Source organism: Thermobia domestica, chromosome 13 (assembly GCF_964235325.1).
Source record: "Thermobia domestica chromosome 13, izTheDome1.hap1.1, whole genome shotgun sequence".
NCBI lineage: Eukaryota > Metazoa > Arthropoda > Insecta > Zygentoma > Lepismatidae > Thermobia > Thermobia domestica.
Window position 1 is genome coordinate 136,046,207 of NC_137466.1, and position 19,792 is coordinate 136,065,998.

Genomic DNA, 19,792 nt, shown 5'->3' on the forward strand with positions numbered 1-19,792 from the left:
TTAATCCACTGCCCTATACTACGAACGATACGCGATGACAGGGGTTTGCAACACATGTGTGGATACACGAAACTGTGGGACGCTCCGTTCGTTGCGCCATCTCTTGTCCACCCGCACGAATTAATTCCTAGACCAAATAAAATATTAATTCACTATATGTTTATAATGAATAAAACAATAGAAATTTCCAAATCCCTTGTAAAATCTTTCAATGTTCTATGTTAACTACGGTAGGAACAAAATTTAACATATTCCGTAAATATTGTTACCGCAGTCGTTGTATAAAAAATGTTCTTGACGCTTCGTGTCTACATCTGTAGACAGTGTGCGAATTACAAGGGGAATGAGGAGGAAATCTCCTTTGGTTATAGCAACATCCAGTATTAGCAAAGGGGATTTCCCCCTCCACTCCTTTATAATTCGCAAACTGTCAACACATGTAGACACAAAGCGTCAAGAACATTTATTACACAACGACTGTCGTAACCAGTGACGTATTTAGGGAGGGGGCGCTTCCGGGCTTAACCCCCGAAATGTTATTTACTATAAAAAAGTAAATGAAATATCTTGGAGAATTTTCACATTTCCAAGATTAAAGTTGACAAAGCCCCCCCCCCCCCGAAATAAAATCGTAAATACGTCACTGGTCGTAGCCATAATATAACTCGTGATATCAGAATATTTACGGAATAGATTAAATTTTGTTTGCCAGTTATCAGGGAACATTGAAAGATTTTACAAGTGATTTGAAAATGTCTATTGTTTTATTCATTATAAATATACGTTGAATTAACATTTTACTTATAGTTACAAATGCCTACTTTATTGGTTGAAGCAAAAATAATTGTAGGACTCGAACCCGGGACACTTTACACATAATTTCAGATTTTACTCACTCTGCCACACCATCACTTGGTAAATTCGTGCATCGTACGATATATGCGGCGAGTAGAAAACTTTAAGACGGTTTTTCTCCGTTATTTTTGGTCATTGCTCTCTCCCAGTTTGTAATATTAACTCTTTAAATGTGCACTACCACCTCGAAAGAAATGGCCCCGAAGTTCACTTACTAAACTCTGCCTTCTTCTTGTAAGTGTTATGCTCCAAAGCAGGTCGGAATGCGTTTATCTATCATAGGCAAGACAACTCTAAACCAGTAGAGCAGGTTCATATATCTTTCTCTGTTTTTTTAAAAGATATATGGATAATTAAGGAAACGAAGTAATGGATAGAGTGGTAATTAGGATTAGGATAATTAATATCACAAATACTATAACTGAGGAATATATTATAGTTTTATTACACAGATATTCGCTTGTACACAGTAAATTAATATTCTTTCTATACAAACCACTTAGGCTTTCTATAGTATGTAGAAGCGAACTAATTAGCAGAGGTTTTAATTTATGATAATTTCACAATAAAACAAACCTTAATCGGAGAGATTTGTCAGTTGTCATAAAAGTGGAAATGATCCGTTTAGTCTCATATTTTGAAAAGCCAAAGTGTTTGTATTTCCATTAAGTGGAAATCATTTAGTTTACCAGGAAAGAATGAGGTCTTCTTCCAACGGGTATTTAGGATATATATATACAGATCATCCTTTAAACTACAAAAAAATTGATCAGCCAAAAGAATTATCATTTCTGTCACTTCGTAAGTTAAATTTGACATGTATTCGCTCATTTGTTGCAGTAACAACAATATATGGGTTAAAGGTCAGTTTCTCAGGAGTCTCCTTGCATGGTTGAATCTCATACCTGGAGAGTATTTTTGCAAGCGCAATCTTACATTGAAGCTGTCCCATTCGCATTCCTAGGATAGATAAAGAGAAACGATATCAGTGTTGTTATCAGATGTCTCTAGAAAATAGCTAAATGATGTGATATTATTAACAGAATTTACGAATAAAGCAAGCAGAACATTTTATGATGTAACTGTACTCAGCTAAAATGTAGCTGTAATATTCTTCCAAACATCTCTATTAGAAAGAATGAAAGTAACCATGTTCGTGATCGCATCACAGAAAAATAACTGAAACCATTTGAAATGAGTTTTTGGACATAGCTAGTACCTATAACGTACTGGGTTTTCATTATGCCACTATGATTAAAATGCGTATCCTAAATGGTAAGGATGGTTCAAAATTTATGCAAAAAAAAAAAAAAAAAAAAAAAAAATGAGTATCTCACGAGCTCTTTGAGACAGGAAGATAAAGCTTACATAAATATTAATGCTTAAATCTCAATATAGTTATGGCATCTATTCTATTTTGAAATAAATAGGAAATGCACAGTTTTTAAGTTGCTATTAAATCGTCACATGCATAGTTGTAAAACAAAAGAAAAAATGAAATGAAGTCTTTGTTTTACGTCCCACGTTTATGCCGGTTAGGCTAAAGGAGACGTTGATGATGAGAGATGAGGGAAATACTGGAATAAAGAAAGTGGGAGGAAACGGGGAACCCTGAGAAAACCCACGAGCACGGTGTTTGTCTACCACAAAGTCCACACGGCGCGAACTGGGATCGAACCACGGACCCCAAGCACCGGAGGTGAACGCTCTACCACTGAGCCACCGCGCCCCCTACAAAACAAAAGATTCTTTGTAGTTCATTACGGGAACTATTTTTATATTACAAGGGTATTCTTACACGTTGACTTATATCTCAAGCGGTGACTAATAGTTTTGAATCTAGAGGTTCCATACAAGCTAGTTCAGTCTATTGCTGACAGCATACGTAACGATATATATTAGGGCGACTGTTAACTATTGTGAATTAGCGTTACACATAGACTGAGACAAATTCTTTTCACAATAAAAACTATCATCCAAGACGATTCCACACATAACACACTATCTCGTATCCCAGAGAGCTGGTTCATTAAGGATCATACAACCGGTTCCAGCCTGGCGTGACAAGATTCGAATACGCAGGCATTCGTATATGTTCTACGAGTGCCTACTAGTTACTTTTGTAATGGATGTAACAAAATAGTCGATTAAGGTGCAGTGGAGATTACTTTCAGTTAGAACCAATAGATTGTAATTATTCTATAAGGTGTCCATATTGTGCTTTTTTAATGTTCAGGTATACTCTTCCCAAAAACTTTTCTTACGAACACATCTTTTACACAATGTGGCTCAGTTCTAAGTATTTTTTACCTAACCAATAAACTACCGTATTATCACAGCTGGAAACTATATTTACATAGTTAAACAAAGTTAAACGCCATGAGACCCAAAAGTGGGTCTCACGTAATACTCTTCGTAAGGCTGCGACACTCAGTTTTTGATCTCACTACAACAACTAGTTGAGACCGCCAGGATACTCCTATATGGAAATCACATTATATTTGTTAACGTGTACAAACGAGTTGTTTAGGCTCCTGAATGCTACCTTCTACGCGTACTCTGGACCCCCAAAAGTAGTAGTTGTTTAGTTGTTTATACGTCATTGGAATGGACGAGTGACCTAGTGACTACCTTAAACCATATTTGGCCCCACTATGTTTCACACAAATTATGACCGTGGAAGTCTAGCTGATAAACCAAATTTCATAAAGTTGGTGACTAATACTTGTTGATTAATTGCTTAGCTATACTAACCAATGCACATCTTTGGTCCTTCAGCGAAAGGAATAAAAGTGAATGCAGGTCTGCTCCTCTTGTTTTCTTCTGTGAAACGATCTGGATCATATATTTCTGGCTGTGGGTAATATTGAGGATCATGATGGAGACCATATAAGGAGATGAAAGTAGGCGTTCCTTTCTCTATTGTTACTTTAGTTCCTGTTAACGTACAAGATCTTGTGCACATTCGATTTAAAAGCGGAATTGGTGGATACTTCCTACAAGTCTCTGAAATGAAAGTTTCAGGGAAAATACACTATTTAGTATTATAAATTTACAATACAACTCTTTTAGAAAATTCGTCTGTTCATCTAGGGCTGACATAGGAGAGAAAGTTTCTACAAAATTCGTCAATCTAAAATCAATGTAAATAACTTTGTCACGATAAAGTTCCCAATGTAATACCACTGTTTCTAAAATAATTCAAAGTTAAATAAACCTTCGAGTTTTACATTTCTGAAGTATTTTATAAGATGTTTATGGAAACATAGGTGATTTAATATTCCAATCCACCTGCTTTTTCCCTTTCCAAAATATTGATTTAAGTTGATATCATTCTACAGATCGACTGAGACATGATACGGAATTCAACTTGAACATTCTTCAGTAGTGCAGTCACATACTTGTGTGAACTGCTATAGCACGATTGTAAATATAGGGTGAATTGTACATTCTAATTTGTTAAATACCTGACTGTTAACATTTAAAATACACATTTACACTCCTAGATATGCTATCGAGATACGCTTCTAGAGATATCCAAAATCTCAAATAGGACGTTAAATAGTAGATTCAACTTAAAGGATCATATACTCAAACTAGTTCGGGTTTCACCACATTAAAGACTCAGAATGAAAATTGGACTAATTAGGGGACGACGGGGAAAATGTTGCGTACCGAAATTTTCATGAAAGCATTCTCCATTAATGAGAACACAAACTGTATAAACTCAAATTTATTTATCCGTATCAGTTGTGTTCATAAGGATTTCAGGTATGAAACAGAGTTACATTCTTAATTTTAGCTTTTATGCTAGTAAAATGATAATTTGGACAAATTCAAGAATAATGTTTCTTAAAGTACGTATATTCATATTGTACTGAAATCATATGTGGCATATTCACGTATCTTATTTAACACATTTTAGAGCTCCTTTATATGGTCACGTAAGAGCTTTGTTTCAGTATTTTTTTTTTTTTTTTTTTTTTTTTTTTTTTTTTTTTAGAGGGAAACATACACAAGTGAAATGTCTTATTTTCTAACTTGATGCCCCAGGTAGACACTGCTGTTTCCTGTTATGGCATAAGTCTTGTTTTTGTCCGAAGAAAGAGAGAAAAGAGAAAGTTTTAAATTAGCTAATTACCTAAGACACATCTATCCAAGTATTCCATTTCCTGAATAGCTTCATATGAATATACTCCTTGATGTTTCTCCAGAATTTTGTCGACTTCTGCACGTGCTATTGCCTGTATCTCAGGATTTTTAACGAATTCATAACACGTATGACTAATAATTGTACCAGTTGTCTCGAATGTTGCTACTAAGAAACCTCCAATCTGTCCAGCAATATCCATATCACCTGTTCAGGAAAATAAATGATTAATAATATATTTTCTTTTTCAAATAACCTATCAAATATTAATGGTGCTACCAAACTTCATATAAGGGCTTTATTCCGAGAAAACTAAAAAAAATGCAATAACGACGATTTAGGAGGCTATATACGATAAAATTAATATAGACCATGCATTAGCGATAAGGTTAAGAAAGATATTCTTATGACTATTACATTAAATATTCTATCAAAGCTTCTTTTGGATCAAAAGATCCAATATAATTCAATCAAAATTTTCTTGTAGGCCTTACATCTGGAGAACTGTATATAGTGTAGCCAAACCCAAACTATCACTTAACTCAATATGATGTACTTCTTCCGAAAAAAAAAAAAAAAAATCTCGATTTAGAGGCCGTTCAAAAATTTTGGTCCCAAAAACTAATTATTGGTCAAGATCGCAATCTTTTGATGCATTTTTTGGGATCATTCTTAAAATTCTTGTTAGATTTCTAAATTGCTAAACAAATATGGGGAGCCTTACAGAATGAATAAGAGGCAGCCAAGAAATGTTTTAATTTGGATTCACCGTTCAAGAACAAATAATATCATTTTTCCCTGTAATCCTTTATTAAAACTGGAAGTGATAGAAATATGGCATAGTGGTTACCATAAAGGAAAGCAATAATAGATAACTAGGAACAGTATTATGATATGTATTAAGGTTGCTAAGAATACGTTCCCTCTTCGCCCTTTCCCTCTATTGAAACCGAAAATGATTAGAAATCTAAACGGTAACAAGATTTACCTGTATTTTTGTTATAACGAACGACACTACTAAACATGTTTAAAAAAAACTTCTAATATGCTTTCGAACAATAACCTGTACAGATCACGACAGGGGTGCCCATCCCCTCCCAAAGCTGATGGCGCACTCCCCCCCAAAACTAATAATCTCTCCTCAAAACTCAAGTCCTCTAAAAACAATTGCCCAGTGTAGCAGTAGTTTTTATAATACTAGTAATTGTTATTTTTGTTGTTGTTTTTATTTCCTGTAGTAGTATTATAGAATGCTTGTAGTAGTAGTAGGGGCAGTAGTAATTATAAAAATGGCATTACTTTTATTAATAGTCTTGGTAGTGTACAATACTAAATATGTTCTATAAGGATATTGAAGGGTATAAAAACTTCTACACACTGTGTATGGCACAGGTATTATTTTTTTACAATTAGTAGTATTATTTTTTCCTTTACAAAATATTGATATAATTCCCTTAAAAGTAAGACGCAAGTTACAAGTTATTGAGTTTGATACCAAAAGAAAATGTTGTCCTCGAAATTAGCCTACAAAAAGAAGTGATATCCAACAAAAAACATTCCTGTAAAAGAGCCAAGTACGAGTGGCCTTAAAAAGAATTGAAACCACAAAAATAGGCGCCAAGTTCTGGTGGACAACAGTTACAAACACTTAAGGAATCACTTTCAAATTTAGATTTGAAACTTGGCTGTTGTCTGTATGGTTACCATTAGCTCACAATTATGTCAAACAACTTTATAATTTTCAACAGACAACATAGGCAAGTTTCAAATCTAAATTTGAAAGTGATTCCTTGAGTGTTTGTAACTGTTGTTCACCAAAACTTGGCGCCATCCTTTCATATACCAACTTGCGCGGTACTTCATTCATAGAGTTTCTAAGCAGGGGGTAGGGGGATTCATTCTCGAGATTTAAAAAAAATCGCATCGTGTTCCAATGTTATTCTGACGACAGCAAAATTACTTATTTTAAATTAGAGTAAAATTCTTCCCCAATTTTTTTATTCCCCCCAATTTTTTTCTCGATGGCACAACTTGCTCCATTCATCCCTCCTGTGGGCGGCCCTTCTCTCTTAAAACAAACCAACCTTTCCTTTCATACGGCTACTTGCGCAGTACTTCATTCATCGAGTATCGAAGCAGGGGGTACGGGGGTTCACCCCGGAAAATTTTTGAAAATTAGCTTCTCAAAATCGTGTTTTAATGCTATTCCGACAGTAAAATTGCTAGTTCGAAAGTAGAGTAAAATCCCCCCCAATTTTTTTTTCAATGGCGCAGCTTGCGCCATACATCCCCCCTGTGGGCGGCCCTGGATCACGACACTTAAAAAAATATTTTATCATATATAACATACTAACTGAAATACTCGTTTTTCACACAGAAAGGAATAGATTTATAGAAAACATTTACACTTTAGCTCCCTCTTCCCCCTTAGGATGCGTGTTTGAATTGAAGTGATAAAACCCGTAAATTGACTCAAGTGCTCTAGCCAAATGCGTGTATGTACTTACTTATTGGAGGCTGTGCTTTCCTGACAGCGTTACTTTCTTTGTCGACGTTTCCCTGAATGTGTGGTGCTTTCTCCTTTCTAAGACTTAAAAGTGTGTCTAAGAAGTCATTTCTGACAACGTTATTCTTGTCTCTAGAACTTATTATAGCTGCTGATAAATCACAGTAAAATTTTGTTAAATCTCTTTCAACAATATGTAAATTCAAATTTCTCATCAGTTGCGGCATAGTTAGTGTTAACAAGATGGCACCAAATCGTCGATAAGTAGGTGTGAGAATATCTAACAACCGTTTACGTACTTCACAATGACCTCTGGTTAGACTGTTATATTTCACGCCAAGAGCACAACACATGTAGATATCTATTGAATATTTCTCAGCATATTCTTTAATTGGACATGGTTCGTCATTTTGAGAATATTCGTCAAGGAGATTTATTAGACTTTCGGAATATTCACACATTGGGTCAAACATTTTCTTAAGTTTTGAGATTGCAAATGGTGGACTTGTTTTCTGATGCATGTACCGCCATTTTTCGCCCCGCAAAAAGAATATCATGCTGGATCCAAATGGTTCAACATCTTTATCTGGGACAAAGACCATATCCGTAAAATTGTTGAAATCTTTCACAAGAATGTTCTTAATCAAATCTGGATCTCGAACCATTAAAGCAGGCTTTCGAAGTAGAAAGAAGCCTCCAATTTTATGTCCTGATAATTTGTTATATAGATCTTCCATAAATGTCCCTGCACTTCTTCGCAGTAAGAACAGATCTGCCATGTTACCGAAGCCGATGATACTTGGTTGTAAGAAAGGCATTCCTCTTTTCTTCCAATAATCAAAATTCCATGTAAACCAAAAGTATATCGCAGTGCCAATAGTCAAGATGATAGATAACCAATCCAAAAATGGATCATTGGCAAATGTCATCTTCTTTCAGATTTAAAAGGAACCTTAAATATTGTAATCTGAAAAGACCAGAAATATTATGGTTTCAGAATCATTTGGTGATACTTCACTATACATGGTTAATCGTAATTAAGTCAAAATGTCACATTATATCAAAATACTTTATAAGACATAAACGAAATCACAATATGTTTAACACTAACAAAAAATGTAATTGTATTTGCATCATACTTACCAATCATGACACTAAAAATGATTTCTACAATTTTATATATGCTCTTATTTATCCCCTTGACACTATAAGGAATCAGAGAAATATTAATTGTCGTTCGTATGTAAATGAATATCTCTGTAATTAACCTATAGTTATTCAGGCCTCAGATTTTGTGAGCTGATGTTCTAATCCTAATTTATAGGCGTACCTCTCAACTCCAATTCTTGAATTTTCACTGTATCATATATTGCCTTTAACTGGTTGTCCTACCCAGAAATATTGGTCTAGTGGTAGATAACCTACTACAGATAAGTTGACTAGGATATGCCTTTGGGAAGAACAATTAGATTAGTTTCCACAGATCGTAAGTGTATTGTTCGAGTAAACGAATCGTGATTAGCATTTTCCTGTTTCGCCAAATGCCTTAGGCAAACATAATATTGCACACCTAGGCAGTCGACATTCTTCGTTGAAACAGTAATTCCTGTTTGGCCGAATCCTGTCTCGCTAGAAAACAGTTCAAGGGATTTTGTATTCAGAAAGGTACTTTTTTCGTATGCTTGTCTCCATTCTAAGTAGTTTTGATTGGCGTGGTGTTACCAAATTCCATGGAGTTCCTTGCTGACGGACGAGCACAACACTCTACAAAAAGATTTTAAGTGTGGATCTTAATATTTTTCTTTTCTTTTCTTTTCTTTTTCTTTCTTTTTTTGCCCTTTCCACGATGTTTTTAAGGTACTTTTTACTTTTAAATTATTATCACCTCTTACCAGTATTAACGTTTAAAGATCTCATTGCATTTTCAACGTTGACTTTTATTTTCCTCTTCATTCCAAAGCAATTTCTTTAATTAAAAATACACAGTTGACAAACAAAGATGAGAAGTGAAGGCGGACTTGTATGTTATCAATTCATTAGGTGTATGTACCATACCTGGGATAGCCAAAGATGAGCAGACACAGCCTTATTATAAGGTACTATCCCAGCATTTCCTTAGTAAGACTGAAGGGGGGACTGTAATCATATCAGTTTCTTCTACATTGTACAAGCAGAAATAGGCAAGAATATTCTATACTGCAGAATTCACTGCGAATTTATAGATATACCACATTTACTTGACACCTAGTCTTCCGTTCCAAGTGCTGCTATCGGCTGAAGAAATTTTGCTCCCTTTCGTCATGCGCTCTCTCGCTTAGTAACAGCTGAACCCTTATTGACTCAACGCGTGGGTATGTCAAGGGTGTGAGCTTTAGTTCGCATTTTGCCACGGACAAAGACATTTTGGCAGCGCTATAGTAACTAAAATGTGCATACATGGTGTATTATTTACTAGGGTTACAGCAAAAGTAATGGCATCAATTTAGTTTACGAAAATAGGATCGAAGCAAGACTTCTGAAACATGCAAACGGAAGCTTGGTACATATGCAAACGTTACATGTGGGAAGTTGGGTGAAAATATATATTCCCATCAGGATTTAGGATGAGAAAAATAGTAGAACGAATCGTTCGTTTTATAAGTGTTTTACCTCGTATTACAATGTTACAAATTAAGTGGAGGCAAGTACTAGAGTTTATCCTAATTGATGAACACGATGAATTTGATCGGACGCTTTTGGCTACCATTTATAAACTTTCTCTTGTTGATGCTTTGTTGTATAAATATAATACTTAAACATCTAATTAGTTTTTTAAAGGAAGATTTTAACTCACTACAAATTTTGCAGGTTAATCTGGTTGGCTATGAGTGTAGTTTTTATTAGGAAGATTATTCAATTAGTCGGGGACAGTTTTTCATTGAAATTTTGCCAAGTAATAAAGTCGCCGCTATTTTTTCAGTTTCTGTAATAACGGAAGTAAACTAGATAGACGAATAAATTACGTTCGTGAATTCTTTCCTCTTTAAAATTTTATTTGTCTACATCTTTTCTATATCCTTCCTAATCTAACGTAGCATTTCCTATAGCCTAAATATTGTATTTCAATATATTTTAGATATCATTCCTGTTGACATATACTTCTATACAAATGGAATCTGAACGGCTGCGGATGACGGTTATTTATTTATTTATTTCTAACATAGTTTCGGATGATTGATTCTAAATTTGGCTATTTTACGCTAAACCATGTTGATGGAGCAAAATACGAGTAATAAACATATGAAAATCAAAAGAGTTGCAGTAATACTATAAAAGCCCCTAGTTTAGCAGAAAAAAAGTCAATCTATTAAAGTTTATCTCGTTACATTTAGCTTGCAGTCTATGTAGTACTGATTCTCAACCAGACAACTGCATAGAATATTACAAATATAACTAACTAACTAACTCTATGGCCTATGGAACCCGGAAGTTCAATGCCGCGTTCACAAAAGCTCTCCACTGACTTCTATCCTTAGCTAGCTGTATCCAGTTTCTACTTTGTATTCCAATCTCTGCGAGATCCATCTTAATATTGTCCTCCCATCTGCGCCTAGGTCTTCCTAATGGTCGTTTTCCGATTGGTCTTGCAGTCAATACTTTGAAAGCGTTTCTACTTTCTTCCATTCTAGCTACATGACCCGCCCACCTAAGCCTCCTAGACTTGACGACCCTAACAATGTTGGGTAGACCGTATAAATTATGTAGCTCCTCGTTATGAAGTTTTCGCCATTCCCGTTCCTCTTGGGTCAGAATATTCGTCTCAGGATCTTGTTCTCAAATACTTTCAGTCTATAGAATATTACAAATATACTTTACTTTACTTGTATTCAAGTGTATAAATACATAATTTTATATTTTGTGTTCCGTTTTGTTTACTAATTGAAAAATCATACTTACATATGCTATGCTCATAGTTATAGGACAATTACTTTCCTTCTTCTGTTCACATGACACGGTATTTCAACTACTGTAATAGACCTTGCACATTATTTTATTTGACTAATGTATTTATATTTATTCGCACATCGGATTTTAAGTGACATCATTTGTTAATTATTACACGAGATTGACAAGTTTTCTTTATGATAGTACGCTCTATGTAATATGGAAACGCCGTTTTTGGGATCTTGCGGACTCAAATCCTGTGTGTGACGATCCTGGCTATCGATTACCCACCATATTATTCCTTCATTCCCGTCAAAGGAATGCCGAAATGATACCAAATAATGAGGCTGTTTCCTCCTATCTTGACTAGAACACACCTTTGGAGAGAACGCTCACAAGTCTGACAAGACAAAACTCACACAACAATATTCGTGTCTATACGAGTAGTACAATCTGAAGGAACGTAAACTAATTTAAATTATATCATATTACTTTCAAATATACATACATTTATATACAAGGTGCTCCATAAGTTTCTATATGAGGGAAACATAAACATTTTGGTATTCACGCACCGGTACGTCAGTGGTTAGATCAGCAGTTTTCAGATGCTTGGATGGGTCGACGTGGTCCTGTGATGCGGTCTCTCAGATCCTTAGATCTCAGCCTATTTGATTTTTATCTTTGGGAGCATGGTGTATCAGAAGATACAAAACATAAATCATCTGAATTAACGTATCACCAGCGCGATTTCATGCATAACTCCAGCTGTGCCTATACATGTTCTTCAGCCATGGAACACACGCGTCGAAATGTATTTTCAAACCAATGATAGCTATGCAGAGCATATAAACAAAACTGGTTTTCATTTTAAAAATAATAATTATTTTCCCTATGTATGGAAACTTATGGGACACCCTGTACATACAATCATATACTCAAAATAAAAAAAAAAACACACACTTTTCATACGAAAATTTCGGATTAAAATATAATTAATCTTTACTAGAAGCTATAATAAAATAATAGCCCTCCCTGCTGGTGTAGTGGCTAGCGTGTGACTTTGTTGCACATGATACCGGGTTCGATTCCCAGTGAGAGAGAATTGAAATTTGAACATACTACGGTGGTTCGGATTCTACCTTAAACTATAGGCCCATATCTCATTTAGCCTTAGTGCTAAAAGCAACGTTAATCTTAAACAAATAATAATAATAATAATAATAATAATAATAATAATAATAATAATAATAATAATACAACCGCTTCCATTCTTTGTCCCTTAAAACTTAAATTATCATGAGAAAACTATTGGAAAATCTTAAATTTGCACTTACAATGTCTTCTTGTTATTTTTTCTTAATAAGTGCCAAGAAGTTAATTTCCACTGGAATTAATTTAGATATATTATCAGACATTTTCAAATACTAAAATTTGATCAGAACTGGATTCACACAGAACAAGAAAAAATACATATAAATAAATGTACCTCTATCCAACAACTTGAATGCTAATTTGCAGATTCCAATGTGGTCGTGTTTAGCAGAGCATTGACCCAGTTGAAGGAAGTCTCTTCAATAACATTAGCATAAAATATTTAGTATGTTGTATAGCCATTACAAACGTCATTTGTTATCACAATTAAAAAGAAAAAGAAAAGTAAGATGTGTTCCGAATTTGTAACGGAGTAAAGTACAAAAGAAAAAAAAAGTTTACAGAATTATCATGAATGGAACATACTAACCTAGTTATTTATAGCCAAATCATGTTTATTTTCTGCATGTGCTTGTTAAACATAGACATTTTCCCTTTTTGTTGAAAATGTCATTTCGTCAGAATATTAAATGATAATAAGAAGATACTTAATTACATAAACTTACGAAATAAGTAATTAATGGGGAAAAGTTGTATTCAAAATGGAAATTGACAAAATTGTACCTTGGTAATAAAATATTATTACAGACATGAAAGGAAACGGAGGTTAAAATATAGAACGGAATTCCAAAACGATACAAAATTCGAAATTATCACTAAAATGTGGGAGAAATTTTATACTTTTCATTTTCCGTTCAGAAGCTTTTGATCTGGTACCATTTTGATCACTATTTTATTATTTCTGAGGTTGTGATCATTCATGCTTTCTACCTTGTTTAGTTTATTTCTATTAACAGTTAGAAATAATTGGACCTAGCTATCAGTTCAGTGATTCCTATTTCCCAAAGGTTTCGTTCAAAGAATCAGTCACTGTTCAATGCCAAATCGGACTATTTTACCATAGCTGACAAATCTTATCTACCTGTCAGTCAGAAATGATAGCTAAAGGGATGAAAATTTAGTTGATCGCAAACTGGAACATACCGATAGATTTCACACTCTTTTAGTCATTAGTAAAAATGGGGTTCTGTAAAGACATACATGATCTTTCATCAACAACTTCTAAAGGAATTGACAATCTCATTTTACCTAGGACGCACAGTACAATTATGAATAGATATCTCGTGTTTTATGATGTCAGCTTCAATTTGAAAATTTGAAAATGCGAGACGTTCGTACCTGATACCTCTTTTGAAACAATAAAAATATTCCACGTGATAATAGTATTCATAGCCTAGAGCCAGCATCAATACGCGTAACGTCTCTCATACTGTATAACCACGAACGCTGATCCTCGGGGGTCGGGGCCCGTAAGTTTTCTTGGACCCTCTTAGGATCTGGATATCTTTACTTAGATCTTTACCTGCATCTGATAACGAAACACAAATACGTGAATAGTAATACAGTAATAAAAAAATGGCACCACTGGAGCAACGCACAGTTTACTTGAGTAAGAATAAAATTCAAGAACTATCCCTTGAAAACAACATCCATTAAGCTACCTATCTGTCTACAGAAGCTGTTGAGGCACAACTGCAGAAGGCAAACATTGCTAACATAATAAAACCCCGTTCTGTCGTCGAAGATCTTCTGTTGATGATGAATGGGTTTGTAACCTTTATCATTAATGCTATTGTTAGTCGTTATTTTGTGAATTAGATTAGAGAAAGTATTCTTGATTAAAACAAGATTATTTTATATTCATAACAACAATTTTATTATTACAAGTTGGCAAGATCACTATGGGTTCAAGCTGCAAAACTGGTTTTAGATGTCCCAAAAGACCTCTTGCAACACCTATCATTTTGTAGCAACTTAAATCTTTTTTATTTCTTCAAAATAATTTCCGTACAGTACGAATATAATTTTGGTATTACGGCATGTGTATTCAGAAAGGATTTATTTTTACTTCTACTCTTGATTAATTGATTGACGTATTTTTTCTGACAGTGTTCGTAAATTGATGGAAATTTCCATAATCTAGGGATAATTGGTATCAAAATTTAACAAATAGAAAAAAAGAGTTTTTTTTTTAAGCCAAATACGGAGATCTAGGAAAATAGGCGCACTGAGTTGCAGACCGAATTTTATGGCCCTTTTACCTTCTAATCTTCTATTGAGAATAATCGATATGCCTCAATTGTCTTCAATTCCCTAAGAACTCTTCCTTTTTGAGATCTTAGCAAATGATCCTCTCCGCGTCTCCGTTCCTAGCGGAGGATAGCAGGATTGAGATAATGGACAGCCCAGAGTGGTCAAGAGTAAACTTTCCTCTAGATTTTGTCCGCTGTGATGGGACAAAATAAAAAATATGAGGGTTTCACTGGAACGCTATTTCGTAAAAGACATGCCCTGCGCAAGACTAACATGTAATCGCAATTTACTTTATCTTAGCTCTGGAGGAAGAGTTAGTGAACTCCATGGGGGAGAGAAAAAGACCCGATGAAGTATGCCTGAGGAAAAAAAATCTTTGTAACCAGATGTTCGTATTTATGATTTTTGCGATTCTACTTGTTCTGTGCGCACTAACACTTGAAGAGTTACTCCAGTAAGCATAGGTGCCAGTTATTTTCGTTTTATGTATATACTTCAATAGTATTTCGATAAGTTCATGGCCTGACACTGATGACATATAGTGCCATCTATGGAAGACAAAACGAATTAATTTCTAGTACCTGGCTGAGTCAGTACTTTGAGGGCGGGTCATTTGAATCAGAGGCCGTTGCTCGAAAGACTGACTTCCGGGAGATTCAGCCAGCACTCACTCTACAGTCCAGATTTAGTACTGCAGCCTTGGCAGCAATAGCTGTGTGGACTAGAGCATTTTGATGCAGTATGTGACCTCAACACACAACAACTGATTTACATGAGCACCTTCAATGAACTGACGCATCTAGACAGTTGAGGTTGGTACATTATTCCTGCCGTAGATTGCACTATATATCATGAGCGACTTATTATCAGTGGCAGGATGTTTCAGTCAGGCCGTAAACTTTTGGAAACTGAGAGCAAACGAAGACAATAAAAAGGGAGTCCCGCAAAGCAATAAGAAGTATCATCTGATTATTTTATTCATTTTTGGGCATTTGCATTTATCACATTTCTTTACCATATAATGCATCTTTTTATAAGTATGCTTAACTGAATTTCAAACTACAAAAAATTTAACTGTAAAATAGTTTATATATATATATATATATATATCTGACGTCGATAGAGACTATTAGGGATGAGCACGAGACAAGATTTGTGGCTGTCTCGCCTCGAAAATGTGCTGTAAAAGTGATGTCTCGCCTCGAAAAATGTATATTTTTCTATTGGAAGAGCCGTGTCTCGACTCGAATTTTGTCAGATAAATTCTGTCTCGACTCGTCTCGTGCGCATCCCTAGAGACTATGTCAGACCCGGAATTGGAAAACAATATTGCGGTGCCCTACAACTTACAAACACACACACACTAATATACTAATACATATAATTATATGAGTTTGTTTATGTAAGAAATAAAAATTCAAGTGTACTGTTAGAAATAAATTATACTTTTTTTTATCTTCTAAAAAAACACAACATTCGTAAACTATAAATAAGTCATTTTATTATTTCTTTTTATTATGAAAAAGTTGTTTGTTTTATTTTGTTTCTTTCCAAAGTCTTTTAGAATTTTGTCTAATTTCAAATTCCTGCTAATTTCAGATTGAGCGGGCGAAATTGCCAATCTGTTCAAACGTTCTTGCTGAACTGATGATGTCAGCTATGTTTTAATCAGTTTCAACTTGGAAAAAACTCCTTTCTCCAGATGTTCGGTTCCCGGCGAGAGCTCATGTAGTTCGGATTCCACATTAATCAATAGGTCCCGTCTCATATAGCCTCGCTGCTGAAACGGACGCTAAACTCAAAATCAACTCAAGAAAAGATTGTCAAGAAAATCGTATATTGTCATGTGTTTTTATGTATATTTGAGGGAGCATGGTGACTCAGTGTTATCGCGCTTACCTCTGGTGCGTGGGGTCTCTGATTCGAACTCGGCCAAGTAAGTTTGTAGTGGACAACATCGTGCCCATGGGTTTTCTCGGGTACTCCTGTTTCCTCCCTCATTCTCATTCCACTATTTTTTCCATCATTATTCACTTGCCCTTATCATCGTCTTCCTTAGCATAAAAGAGCATAATTGTGGAATGTTAAACTGAAATATTTCATTTCATTTCATTTTTTGTGTATTTGACAAGGGAAGAGTAGATTACACTCTAACGAGGTCCCCCTTATTCGCGGAGCCGGATTGGAGGAAATCAGCCCAATCGGCTGAAGTCCGGCATCAGAATCAGATAATCTATGAGCAATGTTTTCAATACCGACGCTGAGTAAGAAGGGTACTGTGCTTAAAATAGGATCTGAAAGATTGCTCAAATTTTTATGTAACACTAGAGGTCGAATCAGGGGCTACGGGCACATAAACCACTTACGGCATTAAACACGTAGTCACGATTTCGAACTTCTAGTGTTGTTATATTCCAAATTTTATGTATACCATTCTCGAAACATATTGTTTACTGTCTAGGCATCAGGGATGTATTTATCCGGTGACCCTAAGGGGATTTTCTCGGACAAAATAAAGTTCTCCAAATAAAATATAAGGCTTTAGATTTCTTGTAACAAGAGTGTTTACAACTAAATATATCTTTTTCTCCGAAGGGCTTAGATTCAACCCAGATTAACTTACCTGAATTCAGAGGTACGCAGTTTCACGTAGTTCCGTAGCAATGACGCGTATGATCTGTTACTTAATACATGTCCCGCAGTTATGTCGCTAGAGTGAGTTTTGGGCGGGTGTCATTAGAGTAAGAAAGCCTCCTCACATTTTTCCATTTGGTTATAAATGGAATAGTGTAATCAAGTGTTTGTAGTATAAATATGGTCATGGATCGACGAGTAGTACGACTGCAAAGACAAATCGACTGATCCTTCGTCATTCTTGTTTGCCTGTCACCACTGTTTCTTGTTAACGTCAAGTTGTCTTTCGGCTAAATTCCCTCTCCGTGTGCTTTACTGTGAAGAGGATCTGCAAACTGTGACGTTACAGTTCACTCAATTGGAAACGCCTACTTTAAATACAAGTCCTTTCTGACCTTTCTATGGTCCATTTTCTGTTTGTACTGTAAAATATCTTCACAATTAAAACTGAAAATAAAGACTACGTAGACAAATAAAATACATAAAGAATGTATTGAAACAAACAAAAAAAATGTGATCCTGTCTGTTCTCACCATAAATTTTAGCTCTTTTTTTCTGTTGTCTTCAAGATGTATTTCTGTTGCACCGTCCATGTATATATTTAGTATGTATATACATAATAATTTGTATTATCTAATACTCTAAGTGACACAAATTTTGGGCTGACGTTGTACTTTTTATTATCTCTGCAGTCATAGGTCAGTGGACCAATGTTATCTAATATTATGTAATTAGAACATTACTTGTTGACTTAACTAAATTGGGACAAGATCATGGCAGAGCATTCTCTTATGTAAGTAAAAGTTAAAACTTATGTAAAAGTTAAAGAGTATACCTGGTTGGAGACTAATTCAATTCCGAAGTCAAGCCCTCAGCAATGATCTAGTTGCTAGAACGCACGCGTTTGGTGAATCGGGTTCCGAGTTCGATACCCGATGGTACAATCTTGAAATTTTGGATACATTAAGGTGTTTCGAATTACACTTTAAATTATTGATTTACGTCTCATATAGCTTCGGTTCTGAAAAGGGCACTAAACCTCAGTCAAACGAACCAAACAAATCAATTCCGAAACTCAGTAAAGCATTTCTTCATTCTCACCAAGCAAAACCTAGTGTTCGTGCTGTCATTGAACTTGTCATTTGGTGAAGAGAAATAATATTTATCAATAAAATGCGCTAAGAAAATTTGTTTCTGCAAACTATAGATTGTCTCCTTTTACTTCTTGGGGGCGCGGTGGCTCAGTGGTAGAGCGTTCACCTCCGCTGCTTGGGGTCCCTGGTTCGATCCCAGCTCGCGCCGAGTGGACTTTGTGGTGGACAAACACCGCGCTCGTGGGTTTTCTCGTGGTTTTCCCGTTTCCTCCCACTTTCTTCATTCCACTATTTCATTCATCTCTCATCATCACCGTCTCCTTTAGCCTAACCGGCATAATCGTGGGACGTAAAACAAAGATTTCATTTCATTTTTTCCTTTTACTTCTAAACACCAGTAAACAAAAAAGTATTTGAATTCTTCCGCTGTCCAATACATGATTGGCTAGTGATGTTTCACTTCCACATATATGTTCTGCTGACAATTGTACTCTCTTCTGTCGTTTCGTACCTTGTTCTAACAGTTGGAACAAGTTTCTTATAAAGTTCCAATCCTTCCGTTTCAACCGCAGCTGCTTCAGAACTTCCATCATAAATTGCCAGTTCACGACATCGAAACCCTTTTCTAGATCAGTAAACAGAATGCACATCTTCTTTCCTCTTTCTAAAAGTCTTTTATTTCATTACTTTTAATAAGCTAATAGCATAAACTGACTCCCTTCCTAAACCCAAACTATTCCTCCACGACTTCATCACAGAGGAAGGGGCAAATTACACACTCTTACTTTTCGGTCAGTCTGGAATATATAGAGAACATAAAACAGAAAGCTAAGAATGCTTTTTGAAACATAATGATTTTGTTCCCTTCCTAAAATTTCCTAATAATATAATACAATAAAAAAAATACATTTAGTACAAGTGCTTTTCAGTAGACGTAAACACCTCCCGTGTTTACACATTTTACCGAAATACCCGAAAAACAAGAGTTAGCTATTTCGAAATTTTAAAAGAAGAACACAATTTAACTCGTACGTGACACAATTTAACTCATACCAGTACGAAATTCTTCATCGTGTACATAACACTTCTATTATTTCATTACGTCCATGTGATTATAGTCGAGAGGTAGACTACTGTGTTCGTAAAGGAGTAAGTATGTCA

General features: G+C 35.2%; 1 protein-coding gene across 2 annotated transcripts; it reads right to left on the reverse strand.

Moving 5' to 3' along the window:
* Nucleotides 1-1,284: 1,284 nt before the first annotated feature.
* On the reverse strand, nt 1,285-18,123 carry LOC145669295 (cytochrome P450 6j1-like). Of its 2 annotated transcripts, none has more exons than XM_081737609.1 (5): nt 18,071-18,123; nt 7,513-8,478; nt 4,997-5,212; nt 3,610-3,861; nt 1,285-1,815 (listed from the first exon to the last, which is right to left on the reverse strand). In XM_081737609.1, exons 2-5 carry the CDS (start codon nt 8,438-8,440, stop codon nt 1,625-1,627), a joined length of 1,587 nt encoding a protein of 528 aa, XP_081593735.1. In that variant the 5' UTR covers nt 8,441-8,478; nt 18,071-18,123; the 3' UTR covers nt 1,285-1,624. The 2 variants fall into 2 exon arrangements, with proteins under 2 accessions (XP_081593735.1, XP_081593734.1); XM_081737608.1 differs by lacking the exon at nt 18,071-18,123 and adding an exon at nt 12,925-13,064.
* Between the last annotated feature and the right edge of the window lie 1,669 nt (nt 18,124-19,792).